Source organism: Alligator mississippiensis, chromosome 5, assembly GCF_030867095.1.
Source record: "Alligator mississippiensis isolate rAllMis1 chromosome 5, rAllMis1, whole genome shotgun sequence".
Classification (NCBI taxonomy): Eukaryota; Metazoa; Chordata; order Crocodylia; family Alligatoridae; genus Alligator; species Alligator mississippiensis.
Window position 1 is genome coordinate 209,069,069 of NC_081828.1, and position 20,005 is coordinate 209,089,073.

The window sequence follows — 20,005 nt, forward strand, 5'->3', positions numbered from 1 at the left end:
GGGTTGCAAAAAGTCCCTGGGGAGGGCATTCACTGCCCTGTGCTGGAAGCACCCTGGTTGGGGGGCCAGCGTTGTGCATTCCACTCCCCACCTCCTTCCTCCCATAAGCAGGGGTGGCTGAGGAGGAGCCAGGATGAGCCCATGCAAGCCTGGGGAGCCAGGCTGTAAGGGAGCAAAAAGCCCCTGGTAGGGGCTTCCTCCCCCACACCAGGCAGACCCCAGCTGGGGGAGCCAGTGTCTGGCTGGGCCCCCCTGCCCTGTACCTCTCATAGGCAGGAGCTGAAGAGGGAATGGAGTAGAGCTGAGCTGATGGACCTGCTCTCTGCACTTGTTTCCGGGAGGAGTGTGAGGGGCCAGACATGGAAGGGCTGTGGCAAGAGCAAGCACAGCATACCTTCGTATAAGATGTGCGAGATACTTTCACCTGGTTGTGACTGTAGTAACAGCATTCCAGCTAAGAACCACTGCGGTAAGCTTAGGCAGTACTGCAGTGCTCCTCAACGAGGGTACCACTCAATTCAGAAAAGTTGAGAACCACTGACTGACTTGGAACAACTGTTCTTACCTAGAATTGCATCATTCTGTCTTCCTCCCTGACATGGGCTCACTCTCTTTCCATACATAACAACATTTTTAACTAATATGCCAATATATCTTCACTGTCTTGCCTACTCTTCTTTCATTTGCCTTGTTAATTTCCTTTTCATCTTCCCACCTTTTTTAGTCCATGATAAATTTTTCACACCACATTTACCTTCTCTTTAAACACTTCCTCCTCTACCCAATGCCTCCATATTCTTTTTGCTTATTTCTGTCATTGTCTCCAACTTCTTGTCTCTTCTTACACCCAATTACCCCTTCACCCTCACAAATCAACATCATCATTTCTACCTCAACCCTTTTCTCCTGAACGTATGCGCTCCAGTTGTAAACTATACCTAAAATGTACCGCATTTCCCCTCACTCTACCACCTTCAGACTATTTGTTCCATAACAATCAAGTTCCCAGTATTTTCCTCCCTTCATTTCCAAAATGTTCACTACAATTTCACGTAATTTAATGTTACCTTCCCCCTTCTTTCCTCAGTGAAATCTATTTTTCCTTCTGATATAGGCTTTTCAGCTACACTCTTACAGAAAAATCGTATGCTCACTGAAACATCTGCTATGAGGCAGTCACACAGAATAGATGCAATTTATTCCTCAATCTGCTTGTGATGTAAAGTAGAAATGTCCCTACTTTATAGAAAGGCAAACTAAAGTAAAAAAGATTAAGTAACTTGACTAAGATCATGCAGGCGCTGAAGAGAAATCATTTGACTTTCAGTCCTGTGTCTCAGAAAACTGCATGTCTACTTACTCCTTGTCCTTTGAAAACTCTTCCATTTTTCTTTTTATCACTTATAACTCTTATTAGGGAAGATTCCTATTTATCAGTCCTTCTTTTTTCCTAAATGAATTTGATAACAGACCCTTTCTTTTTCAGCATCTTCTACCTTAGTCTTTCATAAAATCAGGACATAACATCACATAATATTCAGTCAGTTTCATATCTTAATGTCCTAAAGTTTTGATGTTTTCAGATTCAAGGTTCTGATATAAAATCATATCAAGTTGGAATACTGATGATGAATCAAGACTTTAATGAGTCTATTCTTCAAGAAGGAGGAGTTTAAAGGAAAAGTTTAACATGTTGTCCATCACTGGAAAAATCAGTCACTAGATAATTCAAGAAATGAAACAGAACAGCTGTTTTTTATCCTATAAATATCCTGGGGCACCTGTACATGTCACATGGTTTAATCATCATTAAATTAAATAGGTTTATTAAAATTTAAACGTGTTTAGTTGGGAGTATCGCACCCGTGTTTGCACATACTAGGTTTTTGAATGAATTAAGCTTTGGAGCATCACATCTGTGTTTGCATGTATTAGGCTTTCGAATGAATTAAGCTTCAGAGTGTCAAATCAGTGTTTGCACATATTAGGTTTTTGAACAAATTCAGCCCATTCCCTGCCTGATGCCACAAGAGAGTGGGACAGTCCCTCACTGCCCAGCCTGTGCCCTGCCACACAGCTGTGGGAGCATGGAGATATCACATGGCACAAGAAAAAAAAATGGCAGCAATTTGAAGGGGCGAACTATAAAAAAGTTGCAGCACCATCTGGTGGACAAAGAGGCTCATTACATATCTCTAAGTGCCTTTGTGTTTGCACACAATGAATCCATGGACACAACACTTTAATTCCCAATGAGCTAAACTAAACTACATCCTGGGAGTTTTAGTTTAATGCATCAAAAGACTTAAATAAAAAGCGTCCATAAATCCCGCTCATGCAAGCAGTCACGCCATTGCAGCTCAAGAAAGGGCAAAAAATTTGGTGTGTACAAACACCCCTGGAGCTCAAACCTTAGGAGACAAAGTTATACTTACCAGACTTCCACTGCTCAGCACTATCATGAATATGATAAAATTTTCAAACCAGTTATGTTCAACAATTCTGAAGCAGGTTTTCCTAAATCTCCACCAAGTGTCACCTGGGTATTTTGTGATGTCCACTGAACAGAATGGAAAATATCGGACACAGCCTAAAACAAAAAGGAGAGAACATCCATATCCACAAAATACGTAGGGCCATAAGACAGGATGAAGCCCTCTGGCACTGTAAAACGTGCTCAGATCTAATATTCAGGAGTACTGAGAGATACACAATCTTACTAGTATTTTGGTAACTAAAGCCTCTAGCAGATGTTTAAATAATGATGGTGTCACAGGGCACCTCGGTGCTCCTGCTCCTAGAGAGGAGAAACTGCCAGGGAGAGAGGGAGAGCGCCCTGGCATGACATAACGAGCCCAGCTGAGGGTTGCCAGGGTAACGAGCACAGCTGCGGGTTGCTGGGGCAACTAAGGAGAGCCAGCTGCCTGTAGGAGGCAGGGCCTGGCCCTTATAAAGCCCAGGGCTGAGGCTAGGCTGGCAGTTTCCTGCCAGCAGCCAGAGGGGCAGGGGCAGGGGCAGGGGCAGGGGCAGGGGCAGGGGCAGGGGCAGGGGCAGGGGCAGGGGCAGGGGCAGGGGCAGGGGCAGGGGCTCGGGCTCGGGCTCGGGCTCGGGCTCGGGCTCGGGCTCCTGCAGTTAGGATGGGAGGAAAAGCCTAACAGCAAGTACAGCTCATGAGAGCTCTGAAGGTTGGAGTAATGGTGCTAAGTTATAGCCAGGTAGCTTACTTTGTAGTGGCTAGGTGCCATATGTTTTAGTTGTGGCCGGGAGGCTTGCAGTATGCTTTTGCTATGCTATTACACCGGTGGTTTGGGCGAGGCTGTAGGGGTTGGAGGAGGCCTCATAGGGGGGCTCATGGTAAAGTGGGGCCCCTGGCACCAGTGAGGGTGCACTAGGCCCTGAGAGTTGCAGGGCAGAGTCGTGGGGTCAGTTAAGCTCAGAGGAGCGGCTGAACCTCATAGGGACCCACAGGGGGTGGGACCCTAGCGCCAGTGAGGGCGCAACTTGCGGGGTGTGCAGACACCAGCCCCGGAGAGGGGCATTTTGAGAAGCCCCAACGCGGGCACGACGAGCCCCGGAGAGGGGCGTTTTGAGAAGCCCCAGCGTGGGCACGACGAGCCCCAGGAAGGGAGGAGTGCACTTTAGAGAAGCCCAGCGTGGGTACAGCAAGCCCAGAGAGGGGGCACCATTATTAAGGAGCCCAGTGTGGGCACAGTGAGCCCCAGAGAGGGGGCGATAATATTGAGAAGCCTGAGACAGGCGTAGCGAGCCTGGCTGTAGGCTAGTGCAGCAATAGCCCTCGGATAGGGGCAGGGTGCTGCGGTGGACCCCGACAGAAAGGGTTAGTAGTATGACGCCCCAGGAGAAAGGCAAGGTGCTGTGGTGGTCCCCGGAGAAAGGGGATAGCAGTGAGGTGAGTAGGGATCAGAGAGGGTAGCCGTGCGGTTGGCCTAAAGGACCGGAGACCCACTACAGGGTCCCTGAGCGGGACAACACTTTTAGAGAAGGCCCAGAGTGGGCTCGATGAAAGTCCCAGTGAGGGGCTGTGTATTAGAGAGAGCCCAGGGTGGGCTAGACTACAGGGGAGGCCCAGGAGTGGGCTAGATCACAGAGGAGGCCCGGAGAGCGGGCAAGTTGATTTATGACAAGACAATGTCCAGACCATCTGTGAGGCTTGGGGCGTGGTATTAGGGGTTGGTAGGAGCCACACGTAGCCCATAAGGCTAGGGTGCCTGGGGAGCACCCATCATACCGGGAGACCCCCAGGGGGGTCCGGGAACACACGGGGACAGAGGTCCCAGCTAACCATGCCCAGGGAGCCGTAAGGCAGCCTCCCAACTTTACCTCAACATCAAAGACGTGGTGGGCGAGAATTTGAGGGTGCCCTTGGGCCGACTTGGCACGGTGAGGGGGATGTAAGGAGATCACGGCCCTCCTATAGGACCCCGCCGTGACAGATGGGATGGGATCTAATCCTGGATCCCAACAATTGCACAATTTTTAAGGGAACCTTGCAACTTAAATGTGAGGGGTTCCCACTGACAATATGTTTAACCCCATGTTCCCAGCAGCCTAGCCTGGCACAGACCAGCCCATGTTGACTGCTTTACCTTGCAGCTCCCATGGAGGCTTCAGGGCCAGGCTTCTTAAAGTGCTGGGTCTGGGTAAACCCTGGTTGCACTGAGACCATGTTGATTGCCTTGCCCCACTGTCTGCCACCCACCACAACACAGCATTTAAAAGAGAATCTTGCCCCACTGCTCCTGTGAGACATGCAGGGCAAAGCAGCAAACATGCCAGGGTTACCATAAAGTACCAGGCCTATGGCTCACAAGGGTCATGAAAGGGGGTCCCTTGCAACCCGTGTGCCTATTGTCAGCATTGCGACCAAGGCTGTCTTATGTCCCAGTCCCAATGCTGATGATCAACTGATTGTTGGCACCAGGACTGTGCTCCGGATTCAGGGTTGCTCTGGTCCTGATATTGACAATGAATTGTTTTCATTGGATGGGGCAGTATGAGTGTGTCATTAAAATGACACATTTAATTTATGAAGTCATACAACCAAGCCACAAAAATGTGCTTTGGGCATTGCTTCCCAGTTTCACATGCAATGGTTTACAAAGTCAGGGTAATGGTTTTGTGCCTAGTGCACACACATTTTGAGCTTTGACTCAATGAAGTGTTTTGGTAAACAGAACAGCAAGCAGCCAGAATAACCATTTTTAACACAGAAATATTTAGAGATTTTTTGGAATATTTGTCTTGCTTCATATCACTATGATGCAAGCAGATTCTTACCTTCTGTAAAACAGTCCTCAGGTGTGCTTGGCTTTTCAGCTAGTTGGTAATTCCCCACAAAAGTATACATATCCACTGTGCTGGCCTCAGAACAGCTCATGGCATCTAGATTCTGCACAAGAGGAAAACAAATAAGAGAGTTTATCAATTTTCCTTTATGCAGCTACTGTGTTTTAAAAAAATGTATCAAAGGAAAATAGTAAGAAAATAACTGATATATAGAACAAAGATTATATATATTCTATTATAATAAAGGCCTTAATCTGTCTTTCTGTGCGTCTGTCTGTAACACTTTTGGCCCACTGCGTATGTGCCGTCAAGACGGCGGGTGGTGATTGGTTGTGCAGGCCCAACTCTGCATCGCTGCTGGGGAAGTTTGTGGCAGCAGCAAACATGCTTTAGCTACCCAAGCAGAGGAGGTTCCCCCTGCCTCCCTGCCTGAGGGTGAATGTGGGGGTCATGTGCCTGTCCCCAGTGCCCCCCAGAACAGCCTGCAGGGAGGGGGAGGCAGTGGGCAGGGAGGGAGGGAGGGAAGGGGGAAGGAGAAGGGGGCAGTCAGGGTGGTGGCTGAGGCCAGGTGGCAAGGAGGGGAGTGGGGCATGAGGAGGCAAAGGAGGCAGTCATGGTGGCGACTGTTGTCAGGGCTGGGTGGCACAGAAGGAAGGAAGGGAGGGAAACAGGAGGGTCCCCCCTGCCATCCAGCCATGACAACAGCCAGCAGGGAAAGGGAAATGGTGGGGAGGGAGCGGACTGAGGAAAGGAGGCAGGGGGAAGCCCCGCTGCAAGGTGGAGGCGGAGGCAGAGGTGCACAGGGGAAGGAAGCCCCCACAGTGGAGGCTGGAGGAGGCGGTGGCAGCGGAGGAGGAGGCAGCAGTGGTGGAGGAAGTCTTTACATGGTGGGCCCCAAAGGGTGAGTGGGGGGTGGGGGGGAGCATCTAAACACGCCCTGAAATCCTTCACTCTTGATGGGCAATTAGCGTGTGTGTGTGTGTGTGTGTGTGTGTGTGAAAAGATCAAAGGAAAAGAGCAAGACAACAACCTATATATATTTGTCAGTTGCATATATATGAAAGCAACTGATGTAACGACCTGAGATGTGTATGTGTATACACACACAAACACACACACACACACACACACACACACATTAGGGCTGTCACTTAATCATGATTAATGTGTTAATCGTTGTTCATGTTAATTTTTTTAATGCATTAATTGTGCATGTAATCTTGGAGCCTGCACCTGGACTCCACTCTGCCACCATCACCACCACCTCTGGGCTGCCCCATGGATCAGTGGTGGTAGCGCAGAGGACTGCAGGGCAGCCCAGGTGTGGGCTCTGGGTAGCTGCAGGGGGGTGGAAGGAGAGGGGATAGGCATGCACAGGCACAGACATAGACAAGCAGCTGCAGCATGCAGGAGGCCAGGAATGCAGCCTGGCAGCATTTGGAGCAGTGTTCAGCAGGAAAGTCTGTGAAGGGGAAATGGCATGGGTGGGGAAGGGGCATGCGGAGGGCAGATCAAGGCCACCCCCCCAGTGAGGGAGGGAGTGGGACTGGGGCTGGGACAGGTGCTGGGTGAATGGGGCCCCAGGGCCAGGGTGGGTCATGGTATGGAGCCATGGGCAGTTCATCCAGGAGCATGGGGGGGGGGCTCCTGCCACTGCATGCACCCTGGGGAAGGCATAGGGGGCATGTGCCACCTTAATTTATGCATGGGGCAGTCGTGGGCTGCTGCTGTGGGCTGGGGTTCTGTGCCCCGCTGCCTTTGTCCTAGGAGCCATGCGCTGGCTGCAGGATGTCTCCTGCCTGCCTGGTGGGGGAGGCACAGCATGGCATTGTGTGGCTCCCAGGGCAATGGCAGCGGGGCACAGAGCCCAGTGTGCAGTGGCAGCCTGCCTCTGCCCCACACATAAATCTGGGGGGCACATGCCCCAGTGCACACAGCTCCATTCTACAACCTACCCTGGTCCCAGGGCCCCATTCATCCCAGCCCCTGCTTCTGCCCCACTCCCTCCCTCACCGTGGGGCCTTGATCTGCCCACCACCACCTCTTCTCTGTATGTGTGTATGTGTGTGCATGTCTGTCTTTCTGTCTGTCTGTCTGTGTGTCTGTCTGCCCCTCACTCCCAAGCCACAACATCCCAGCCCTACTGTTGCCCCTCATTCCTGACCCACAGTACCCCATATCCTGCCAGGGTATGTGGGAACCCTCCTCCCTGGGGTTCAAATCCTACACACATACTCACAGCCGCCCATATCTTCACAAATTCCCTCCCCCACACACACCCCACACCCACCCCCAACCATACAAAGTACCTGCATAATTTTGCATAACTTTGAGTTTTTCTGCAATTTTGAGTTTTTAGCTGTACGATTAAAATCATGATTAATTGCAACTAATTTCTTTAATCAAGCAACTAGTTGCAATCAAATTTTCTAATCGTTTGACAGCCCTAATACATATATTCAAACACATACATATATATGTGTGTGTGTATATATCTGTGTGTGTGTGTACATATATGAAACAACTGATATGTAGACCTGGAATTTTATAGAGAGTGTGTGTGTGTGTGTGTAAGTAAATCTCGGGTCTATATATCAGTTGTTTTCATATTTGTGTATAGGTTGGTTCCTTGCTCTGTGTGTGTGCGTGTGCACGTGCTCACGTGCACGTGTGCATCTCCCAGGTTGTCTTCTTGCTGTTTGCCTTTGATCATATATCTCCCTCAGACCTGAGGAAGGGCAGCGTGTGCCTGAAGGCTTGTCAGACTTCTCTCACAATTATACAGTTAGTCCAATAAAAGAAAGCACAAAAAACTAGGGGTTAACTGATAAAGATGTTTTGGGTTAACAATGATGGCTGGTTATTGACCAGACATATCAGCCAATATGTAGCTGATTATTGACCAGCCATATTGGCCGATATGTAGATCTATGAATCTATTTTCTATGTAGGAAAAAAATAATTTTAATACATTGGGTAAAATGGCTCATAGATGCTTATGATTGTTGAGTTCCAACAAGGACATTTTACAATTTCTTGTTTTTTTTCTGTTCGGTTTAACAGGTTTTGAGATTCCATTTCATAGTCAGAAATGATTCCACACCAGGATATATATCACAATTTTTGTAATGTTCAAAAAATACATAAATTTTGTAATGTTTCATTAAACAGGATAAACAAGGATGAATAGATCTGAGAGACCTTACAGAGAAATTTTATTTTTCAGTAAAACGACTTCAGGTAACTAACTGTATAATGTTAAAAAAAATACAGTTGTGAGAGCTATAAATGAAAGATGATGATCCCTCCAGGTTCATTTGAATTTCCATTTGATTTTCTATGTTAGCCAAAATAAAACCATTCTTATTCACCACTTCTGGACTGTCAGGGAAGAAATCAATCACATGTTTACACAGGACAAATAGGATTTGGGGATCCATTTGTATCCAGGAATGGATATTGTGCAATACTGAATACCACATGTTATTCACTTCAGTTTAAAATTAACTTCACTTTAAAGAGCATTTCAGTTTAGTGCTCTCTTCCTGTTCATCTATGTGATAAAGAGCTGCAAATAATATTGTTAAATTTCCTGTTAATCACAGCCATTTATTTGGACACAAAATATCCAGTTGAGACAAAAATCTCCAAATTCTAAAACTGTTATTACGTCTATATTATCATTAGACAGCTACACTGTCTTTTGCATTGCTTAAGCTTATTACTCCTAGGGAACTACCTTACTTTGCATCTGAATAACAAAGAGATGAAGCTAAAGTCTGTCTCCAAAGCTGTCATAAAGGTAGACATATTGCCATTACCTTTTGTTGATTTTCCTTCTGTAGTGTATCCATGGATATCATGCTCTCGCTTGCAGAAGTTCTGGACAACTGACTTAAGGTTCCTGAACTTTTGCTTTGCTCTCTGTGTCTCAGGTGGCGTTCCTGAAAAAGTAATCCAAAATGGGATTATTTGATTTGGAGTTTTTTTTGCTGGCATATTCATTTCTAAAACAGAACCCTCTTGACAGAACACAAAAGACCTCTGCCTTTTTAGACAGAAGGAACTTAAGCTCTTTCTAGTAATCCTAAAAAGAAGGAAAAAACAGTTACCTTAGCATACCATAACTGTGTTCTTAGGCTAGAAACATTCATCTTCACTGGAGTGCAATCAGCTGTGCCATGACATATTGCAGCACAGCTGACAGTGCTCCAGAGACATCTATAGATATCCCCAGTTTACTTGTCCCAATTTAGAACATAAGAATTGCCATATACTGGGTCAGGCCACAGGTCCATCTTGCCCAGTCTCCTGTGTCACAGTGGCAGAGAGTAGATGCTGAGAAGGGGAGTGAATAGGGTATGACCAGGATTTTTTTCCACTGTTCCTCTCACTTGCAGACTTCAACATTTAAGGCATAGGAAGTTAATTCTGAGGCTGTACCCCTAACTGCCCCATTCCTTCAAGAATTTTTCCAATCCCTTTTGAATCTAGCTGAATGGTCAGCTTACTAGGGCTATGCAAAGCTTCGGATTATGATTCGGATTTGGAGATAATTCAGATGATTCAGAGGCTGAATCTATTAATCTGAATCAAACTGCAGGAAGCTTTAGGCTTTCCGAATCGATTCGGAGCTTCTGAATTAATTTGGAAAAGATTTGGAGATTTGGCCATAGGATATAATGGGGAATCAATGAAATATCTATAACTTTGTTGTCTTTTGGCTGATTCAGATGAAACGTGCAGGGATGGTAGCCTCTGCTGAGAGCATGATGCATGCCAAATTTCAAGGTGATAGGTGCATTGGGTTTCTGGAAAACTGCACCCCAAAGTTCTGAAAGCAAAACTCATGTCACATGTGTGTGTTAAGCCACAGCGCGGTTAAAACTGCAGGAATGGTAGCTCTTACTGAGGCCACAAAGCCTGCCAAGTTTCAAGGTGATAGGTGCAGGGGTTTGGGGGAAACTACACCCCAAAATCTTGAAAGCAAAACTCATATCATGAGTGTTTGTTAAGCCGCAGCGGGGTCAAGACTGCAGGCTTGCTAGCCCCTGCTGAGGCCACGAAGCCTGCCAGCTGTTAAGGAGATCGGTGCAGGGCTTCTGGGTTCTGGGGCCCTGCACCTCTAGCTGCTGACAGGCAAAACTCGTGACATGGGTGCTTGTGCAACTGTGTCAGTCTTGGGGTACGGGTTGGGCTGGGGAGGGGAACTACTGTAGGCCTGGGTGCTAAACTACTGTGTTACCAATCAATCACGTTTCACTCAGGGACCAGCTCAATACACAGAAGCTAGGTAGTAGCTACTAGATAACAAATTAATGAGCAGGATTAACACCTACAAAACCACAGACTAAGGAGAGGAAATAATCAATACAGAGCCAAACTGCTTCTGCTCCAAGACAGACACAGTCAGTTGCACAACCACCCATGTCACGAGTTTTGCCTGTCAGCAGCTAGGGGTGCAGGGCCCCAGAACCCAGAAGCCCCTGATGGCAGGCTTTGTGGCCTCAGCAGGGGCTAGCAGGCCTGCAGCTTTCATCCTGCTGCACCTTAACATGCACCGTGTCACCCATGTCATGAGTTCTGCTTGTCTGCAGCTTGAGGTACAGTTTCCCTCAACCCCTGCACCTATCTCCTTGAAATTTGGCAGGCTTTGTGGCCTCAGTAAGAGCTACTATAACTGCAGTTTTGACCCCGCTGCACCTTAACTCACACAGGGTCTTCTATGTCACGAGTTTTGCTGGTCAGCAACTTGAAGTGTAGCTTCCCCAAACCCCTGCACCTATCTCCTTGAAACTTGATAGGCTTCATGCTCTCAGCAGAGGCTACCACCCCATAGGTTTCATCCAGATCAGACAAAAAACAACAAAGTTATAGATATTTCATTGATTCCCCATTGTAGCTTATGGCCGAATCTCTAAATTGAAGCGGGAAACCAATTCAGAGCTCCGCATTGAATTACTGGCATCTGAATTGGCCGAATCCAAACCTGAATCAAATAGTTCCCTATTTGCACAGGCCTACAGCTTACACCACATCAGGTGGCAATGAATTCCATACTTTAGTTACGTGTGGTGTGAAAAAGAACTTCCTTTTGTTAGTTTTAAACTTACTACCTACTGATGTCATTTTATGACCCCTAGTTCTTGTATTGTGTGTCCCCTTCTTCCTCTACCCTCCTTTTCTACTCTTTGTCTTCCTAATTTCCAGCTATTGTCTTTTTCAGACTGCCTCTTTTCTACCTTGGATAACTCAACTACAGCAGCGCCTCCCTTGCTTACCTTTGGAATTATTTCCCACTCGTTTCCCCCTTCTCTACCCTTTGCTTTCCTAATTTCCACTTATTCACATTTGCAATGACCTCCTGTCACACTTTTAACTTCTTTCATTCCTTGGAGATCTCAGAACAACAGCAGTGTCTCCCTATGCCTAAAGAAGGGTGCTTGTGCCCGAAATCTTGCAAAAAAATATTTTTTCAACTAGTCAGTTGGTCTAATAAAAGATATCACATCTACCCAAAGAATCTTGCCTAATAAATCAGTTTACTTTATTTCACCATTTACTAGTCTGTAAACCCTTATGTCCCTCTCAAGCAATTTTTTCTAAATTGAATAGGCCTATCCCTCTTTAGTCTTTCTCTATTTGTAGAAGCCCATCCATACCACTAATGATCCTTGTTGCCCTTCTCTGGGCCTTCTCTAGTTCTTCTATATCATAGTTTCATAGTTTCACAGTAGTTAGGGGTCAGAAGGGACCTGAATAGATCATCTAGTCTAACCCCCCGCCACTGGTTGGAGCACATGCTGGGATCACATGACCCCAGACAGATGTTCATCCAACCTCTTCTTTAATTTACCCAAGGTAGGAGCGAGGACCACTTCCCTAGGAAGTTGGTTCCAGATCCTAGCTACCCTGACAGTGAAATAGTGCCTCCTAATCTCTAACCTGAACCTATTCTCCAGCAGCTTCTGGTCATTGTTCCTTGTCACCCCAGGTGCTGCTGGGGGGAATAGGACTCTTCCTATTTGTTGCTGTTCAGCTCTGCTTGTTTGTCCCACAGCACCTTGCCCCCTTTGCTGCTCCAGTGGAAGCAGCCCGCCACCTTCCTATATTTGGAAATGAGCTTGCTGGCAGCCCTGTCCCCCTCTAAGATATCCCTGACTATGAGGTGGAACTTGTGTGCCACACGATGGATGCCAAGAGAGTTGACATCATGGACTGTCTTGACCATATTGGCCCCATTGTCGCTGACCATGAACCCGTAGGTGAGCTCACCCTGCCCAGTGAGCCATCCCTGCACCAAGTGGTTTATGGGCCACATGATCTCTGTTGCCATGTGGGACTCATCCATCACCTCGGCTTGAAGGAGAGCCCACCGACAGCCTGACTGGTCACACGAATGCCCTGTGAGAGAGAGGTAGGCATGATCTTCACCCTGGCTGCTCTAGATGTCCAAGGTGAAGTGTAAGGCCACCTGTGGCCCTGACTTGTGCAGCTCCTCCCTCAAGTACTCCCTGCATGCCTCATACAGGGAAGGCACCACTGTTCTGCTGAAGGTGATGCATGCAGCCACTTGGTAGGATGGGGCCATGAGCACCACGAGCCACCTGAACCCCTGCTCAACTAAGGAGAAGGGCTGGCCATCGACAGCAAGCATCTCCCCAATATCCCAGGTGATCTTGCTCGTCCTTGCAACACGCCCCTTTCTGTCTGCCTTTCCCCCACTGTTCCAGGGTGGCCTACCTCTGCTTTGGGGGGACAGGGGCTTTGGAGCAAGAGGGGGACTTCCCTTTGGGCATGCTCCCACTGGTGCCAGGCTGAGTAGAAGCAAGGGCAAAGGGGTGGTGCCTGAGGAGATGCATCAACATCCCTGTGGTGCTCATGTGTTTTGCTCTTTTGCCCCATCTGGTTTTGGCTTGGCAGTACAGCCAGATGGCATATGTAGGAACATCTGCAGGCTCAGAATGATCCCAGACCACACTACCCGCTCATTTCTGGGGTGCAGGTGTATATGTGGATGCTGCAGTTTCCCCCTCCTCAAGAGGCAGAGGCACAGCAACAGAAGGAGGGGACTGAGCTGAGCCACTTGCCACCGCAACCTCTACCTCAGCCTCTTCTGAAGTGCCTTCTGGGATAGGAGACCTGGCTCTAGGGGAAACTTGAAGAGTATGCAGCACAAGCTCAGCTGATTTCCCCTCCTTCTCCAGAATTTCCCTTGCTAGGGCACTCAGATCCAGCTCCAACTCCAACTCCAGCTCCAGCTCTTCCTCTGGCATTGCAAAGTTCAGCATGGGAAGGGAAATGTGGGTGGAAGAGACTATTATGTTGGTGCTGGTGCTGTTGCTTGATGTCATGTTGTGGGGGGCAGTTATGGCTGGTGCCCTTGGAGGGGATGCAGTCTCATGCACAGGCAGTGTCTCTGGCACTGCTCCCCTCTCCTTGCTGCTTCTGGAAGCCTCATTCCTGCTAGTTGCAGGAAAGAGACTGCGTCTCAGTTTGGGGGGGAGGGCAGAACTTACACCTCTCCCTCTACCCTCTCTTCTGCCCCTCCCTGAAGACTTTCCAGCTGCTTTTCCACCATGTTTCATGGTGTGTTTCATAGCGTCTTGTTTTTATACAAATATATAAATTTATCTGTGTTCCTATATACGTTCTGTAAGGTGTGTAGTGTATGGTGGAAGGTATAAATGTATCTGTTTCCTATATAAATTCTGTAACGTGTAGTATATGCCACAAGTTATAAATGTATAGAAATAAAATACAAATGTATCTCCCATCCTATATACATTAATTTCTGTAGTGTAATTTCCAATATAATTATAAAATTAAAAAGAATAAATCAATGAATATAATAATAAAATAAAAGGGTCTAGAAGAAAGCAAAAGGTATTGTGGAATCCCACCTGCTAGGCTAGGCTAACAAGTAGGAAATCGTTCAAATGAATGCTAGCAGTAGCCTTTGTTGTCTAACGCTTCTGAGCTGCTGGAAGATACAGCTCAGTAACTGTCAGACCCCAAGGCAGAAAGGAGGCCAGTTCGAGCAATGCTGCCTTTTATACTGTTTTTCCATCCCTCCCCAAGAGCACTGGGCTTGGAAGGGACCTCAGGGAAGGATGACACTCACAGGTCAGCTACATAGTCAATAATGAAAGCATTCCTTCCCCCAACTCCCCCCCTCCCTCTCCTTACTTTCTGTTTCCCTGCAGGCAAGCCTAGCTTCAGCTTCAAAATTCGAAATGTTTTGAAACTTTTGAAATGTTTCAACTGCCCTTGTTTCTAGGCTATATTGAAGCCCTTCATTTTGATTTTGCTGTTTCGAGTTCAAAACAGCATTGAAACAGCATTGAAACAAAACACCCAGTGACATTTCGCACCGCCCTACTAGGTAGTAGGTACAGAAACTCATGGACTCAATACAGACATTGGAATTCTGACACACTATAACCTGACGAACATCTGACTCCACAGGTACCTCTCCACTTCTACCTAGGTTGCTACATCCCCTCCTCCCCAGAACCCCAGCTTGTCCCTCACACCCTGACGTCTCCATTTCCATTTTTACTGACTGGCTTTCTTACCTGCATTGCATGCCAGACTCTGGCTTCTTCACTATTTCTTCCATCCATGAACAGCGCACACACCAACTGCAGGTGCTTCCTCAGTTTTTCAACTGGAAACCTTGCTAAGATATATTTCTGTAACTATTCAGGTGGTCTACTAAAATATACCAGATTGACCCAAAGAACCTTGTCTGCCAGTGTCATGTCCTTAGATCAATATTCCTAGCACCTGACTGGAAGGACACAGGGCCCTGGGCGCATCTAAGCCCCAGGGCTGGGACCGGCAGGGAGAGTTCTCTGGCAGCTGCTGGAGAAGAAGCTCCTGCAGGAAAGGAAAGAAAGGCTCTGATACAGTTTCGCTGCCTGAGATGCTGTTGATGCTACTGTGCTGCTCACTAAGTTATTATATTACCTGTTGTTATTTAAAGTGGTGGACTGAACTGAGGCTGTAGGGGAGGAGGAGACCTCATTGGGGCACACTACTGTGTCATGTAGAGGCCCCAGAGCCAGTGAGGATGTGCCTTAACACACATGCAAAGTCACACATGTCACAAGTTTTGCTTGTCAGCAGCTTGAGGTGCAGTTTCCCAGAAACCCCTGCACCTATCTCCTTGAAACCTGGCAGGCTTCATGGCCTCAGCAGGGGATACCAACCTGCAGTTTTCAATCTGCTGCACTGTAACACAGACACATGACATGAGTTTTGCTTTCAAGACTTTGAGGTGCAGTTTTCCAGAACTCCCTGCACCTATCTCCTTGAAACTTTGAAGGCTTCATGCCCTCAGAAGGGGCTATGATCCCTGCTGTTTTCATCCAAATCTTCCAAAAAATGACAAAGTAATAGGCAGGTTTGTGCTTCCCCATTATAGCCTATGGGCGAAACATCGAAACAGCAAAACAGTTTTGAGGAACCGAAACAGAACAGTGCTTTGAAACAAAGCAAAACTTGAAGTGAAACACTGTCCCATTGAAATGGTGAAATGGAAGGCAAAACTAAACAGTGCTGTTTTGCACCGCCCTAATGGACATTTAGTTAAAAAAAAATTAAATTATGCAACTTATACTACAAATAATCAAGCAATTAGGAGCAGTACTCACCCGAGGCCTATTATCTCTTTCCCTAGATTAATAATGCAAAATTCCACTTTATTTTACAAAGTGCTACTTATTAAGAATAAAAGAAAAAAGCAAAACAGAAGGAGGGGAAAAAAACTAAAGGAGACAAAGGAAAACATAGGCATGGGAACAGGAACAATTTAGAATACAAGGAAAACAAAAAGTAACAAAAGGAAACGCGTGAAGAAGTAAAATCAGGGATGGGCAAAATACAGCTCATGGGCTGGATCTGGGCCACTGAGGTGGCTTGTCCAGCCTGCAGCATGTTCCTTGGACCCACCTAGATCAGGCACAGGGAGCAGCTCAGACTATGGCATGTGTAGCCAGTCCTGCCACTCCTGGGCATGCAGCGGAGGTGGAGTGGCATGGTGGCCAGAGTCCATTTCCCAGCAGCACCAGTGGTGGCTCCTTCCAGCTGCTGCTGCTGGGCCTGGCCTGGCCCCTCTTCCCGGGCACCATGGCTCTTCTGCCCCAGGCCCATTGTCGGGGAGGGGCAGGGGGGGTAGACCAGTGCAGAGAAGGTGTGTAGCTGGGATGGGGCTTTGGGTTGGTGGGGAGCCGTGTCTGGGAGTGGGTTGGGCAGATGGGGCCGGGGATCAGGATCACAGGTGACAATGCGGGGCCAGGGCCTGGGGCAGAGCTGTCGACACATCCCTGTGTGGACATCCCTGTGATGGGTGCCCATTCTGCAGGCAGGGGCATGAGGGGAATAGATCACAGCTCTGCCCCAGGCCCTGGTCCCACACTATCGCCACCCCAAGACCCCAGAGCCAGTCCTAGCTGCCTGTCCCACTCCAAGACACGGCTCCCTGCCCACCTGTGGCCCCATCCCATCTGCCCAGCCATGTGGGTCTCAGCCTGTTTCCATGGAGACCGTGGGATTGCTGGGCAGAGACAACATGGGGCAAGGGACCAGGGCCCAGGGAAGAGCTGCAACCTGCTCCCTGCATGCCCCTGCACCCATCATGGGGACACGAGGGCAGTGGATTTCCAGCCCTATGCTTTTACCACCCTGCAATCCCAATCCCAATCCCAGCCCCGGCCAGAGCCCTGCCTACTTTTTCCACTCTTGGATTCCGGTCCCAGCTACTGCTGAACCTACAGCCCCATTCCAGCCACTCAACTATACACAGAGGGCACTCAGGGAGTTTTGGTGAGCTGTGGCTGGGGGAAGGCCGGGGGGTTCTGCCCCAGCCCATTTCGTTAAAACTCCTTAAATGGCTCTCTGGCTAAAATAATTGCCCACTCCTGAGTTAGTCAAGTCAGTGCCGAGGCCACTGCGACCGTTAGGGCACTCATCTCCTCTCCAGATATGGATGACCACTGACTCACAGGGAGCTCATCTGCTCTTTGACACGTCTTGTTCTGAGTCCTGCTGGGTGTTCACACACCCTCCTCACTAGGGATCCAATTTAAAAAAATCCCCAATTTTCAGTTAAAAAAAGGTAACCCCAAATCTATATTTTTCCATGATTAAAATTAAACATCACTGTATATATATATAGTGAATGAAACACCACTATATATATATATATATATATATATGTGTGTGTGTGTGTAAGAAAGCCAGTCTGAATCGGACATAGAGACAGCTTTAAATGTTTTTTCTGCATACCTCCAGGTAGCAGGGACTTGTGACTGCTGCAATGCTGGGGCGCATAGAGCATCCCACAGAAGCATGGAGTGCTCCCCAGCGCGCTCGGCAGTAGACCTGGAAGTGGACCAGAAGCACTTTCAATCCACTTCTGGTTCTGCCAGAGAGCCTGCACCCCTCCCTGCTCAGTGACTGGTGCCTCCTGGGTCTGGGGGTGGACAGACCTGGGGTCCCCCTGCAGCTGATCGCTGGGCCAGAGGGGCACGGGGGGGAGGGGGGCCCTGGTGTGCTCCCTGAAGTACTTCCGGTCCACTTCTGGGCTCACTGCCAAGCACACTGGGGAGTCCCCTGTGCTGCTGTGGGATGCCCCATCTGCCCCAGCATCACAGCGATGACAAGTCACGCTGCTACCTCATGGTATGTAGAAAAAAATTTTAAAGCTGTGCCTGTGTCTGAATCACTGATTTGCTAACTCAGCATCAAATTGTCAGATTCAGATTTGTCCAAATCAAATTTCGATCTGAATCAACAGATCGAATCAGTATCCCCGATTTGGGCTGAATCAAATAGGACCCAGTTTGTACATCCCTAATATACATATATATATATATATATATACACACACACACACACTAGCCAACTGTCCATCAAGAATGATGGGGGGGCAGCAGGCAGGGATGGAGCTCAGTGCCTCCCCAATCTGGATCCACTCCCCACTTCCCTACTGCTGCTTGGGGTCTGGGACCGCTCCCCCCCTCCACGCCACAGCAGGCCTGGGCCCGATGAAAGGAAGGACCAGGCCCGAGGGTGGGGAGAAACTGGCCCACTGTGGTGGGGGGGAAGCAGTGGGTCCGGGCCGACCCGGTGGCAGTGGCAGGATGGGAGAGCGGACTCGGGGCTGATATGGCAGAGGTGGGGGAGAAGTGGGCCCAGGCCTGAGGTGGGGAGGAGGCCTGCTCCTCCCCTCCCCCACTGCCACATTGGGCTGGGCTGGGCTGGGCTGGGCTGGGCTGGCCCAGGCCTGCTGCTCCCCCTACACCATGGTAGGCTAACTTCTCCACCACTCCCACATTGGGCCTGGGACCACTGCTCCCCACCACTGCCACATCGGCCCAGGTCCACTCTCTCCCCGCCCATGCCAGGCTCACCCCTCCCCTCACTGCTGCCATTATTGGCCCTCCAGGCAGCGATGATGGAAGGGGGAGGGGCAGGCTGAGGCCAGCACCAGTGGCCTCACCTCCCATGGCATCCCGACCCCACTCCCACCCAGCACTGCCACTGCCACATTCAAGGAGCAAGGGAACAGGGGAGGGCGGGGGCCAGGCCTACCCGTTCCATCCACTCCATTGCCGCTGCCCCCCACTGTGTCTCCACCATCATGCCGGTGCTCCGCCGCATCGCCACCTCTTGTCTGAATGCTATATTCACACTCTGATTCGCTGGTTCAATCAGCCAATCAGAGCACGAATAAAGTGTTATAGACAGACTGACAGACATACGGATTAAGGCTTCTATAATATTAAAATATATATACGAGACCAGTGTCTGGCACCATACCTTCCCCCCCGCACTCGGGGTCCAGCCCCACTGTCCCCCACTCCTGCTGTTGCTCCAGGTCCTGCCCCACTCCCCCCGCCCTGCTGCCACTCTGGGTTTTGCCCTGCACCCCCCGCCTGCTGCTGCTCTGGGTCATGCCCAGCTCCCCCATCCGCTCTGGGTCCAGCCCTGCTGCACCGCCCCTCTCCGCTGCTCTGCACATGAGGGAGCATGGTACACAGCTGTGTGGGCATGGGGGGGTAGCCCATAGCCATAGTGCATGGTGCAGGGAGCAGCCACAGTGTGGGAAGCACTCGATGTTTGCATGGCACAAGGAGCTGCCCTGAGTTGTGGTTCAAGGCATGCACAGTGTGTGTGGCATGCAGTCATAGGGTGGGGCTTGGTGTGGGGAACAGCCATGGCATGGGGAGCACCTGCTGGCTGTGGCCATGTGGCATGAAATGTAGCCCAAGGGCTGTGTTACAGGGCAAACGGGGGTTATGGCATGTGGCTGTGTGGGGAAGCATGTGGCCACTGGGCATGGCACAAGGAGCAGCCACAGTGGGGGCAGAACCTGCCAGCTGTGGCTGTGTGGTGTGGGGAAGCCATGGGGTGTGGTGCAGGGTGTGAGGGGTGTGGCATGGACACGGGGCATGGCACCGGGAGTGGCTACAGCATGAGGAGTGGCCCCGGCATGTGGTTCAGAGTATGCGGAGGGATGTGGCTTGCGGGGAGTGGGACACCAGGCAGCCACGGCAGCACGTGGCTGTGGGGCAGGGTGAGGCAGGGTGGAGAGTTCCCCCCTGCCTACTCTCTCCTGCACACCATGCCTCCCACACACTCTACACCACACCCCAGGTTTGTGCCCTACACCATGCAGCTGCAGCCAGCA

The 20,005-nt window shown here is 49.3% G+C and overlaps 1 protein-coding gene across 1 annotated transcript in view; it reads right to left on the minus strand.

Moving 5' to 3' along the window:
* LOC102572501 (sodium channel protein type 5 subunit alpha) overlaps positions 1-20,005 on the minus strand; it is a 123,764-nt gene that overhangs the window by 46,342 nt on the left and 57,417 nt on the right. Inside the window, 3 exon segments of the mRNA XM_059729367.1 lie at positions 2,436-2,590; positions 5,299-5,410; positions 9,129-9,251. Of these exon segments, the coding sequence (XP_059585350.1) occupies positions 2,436-2,590; positions 5,299-5,410; positions 9,129-9,251 (390 nt within the window).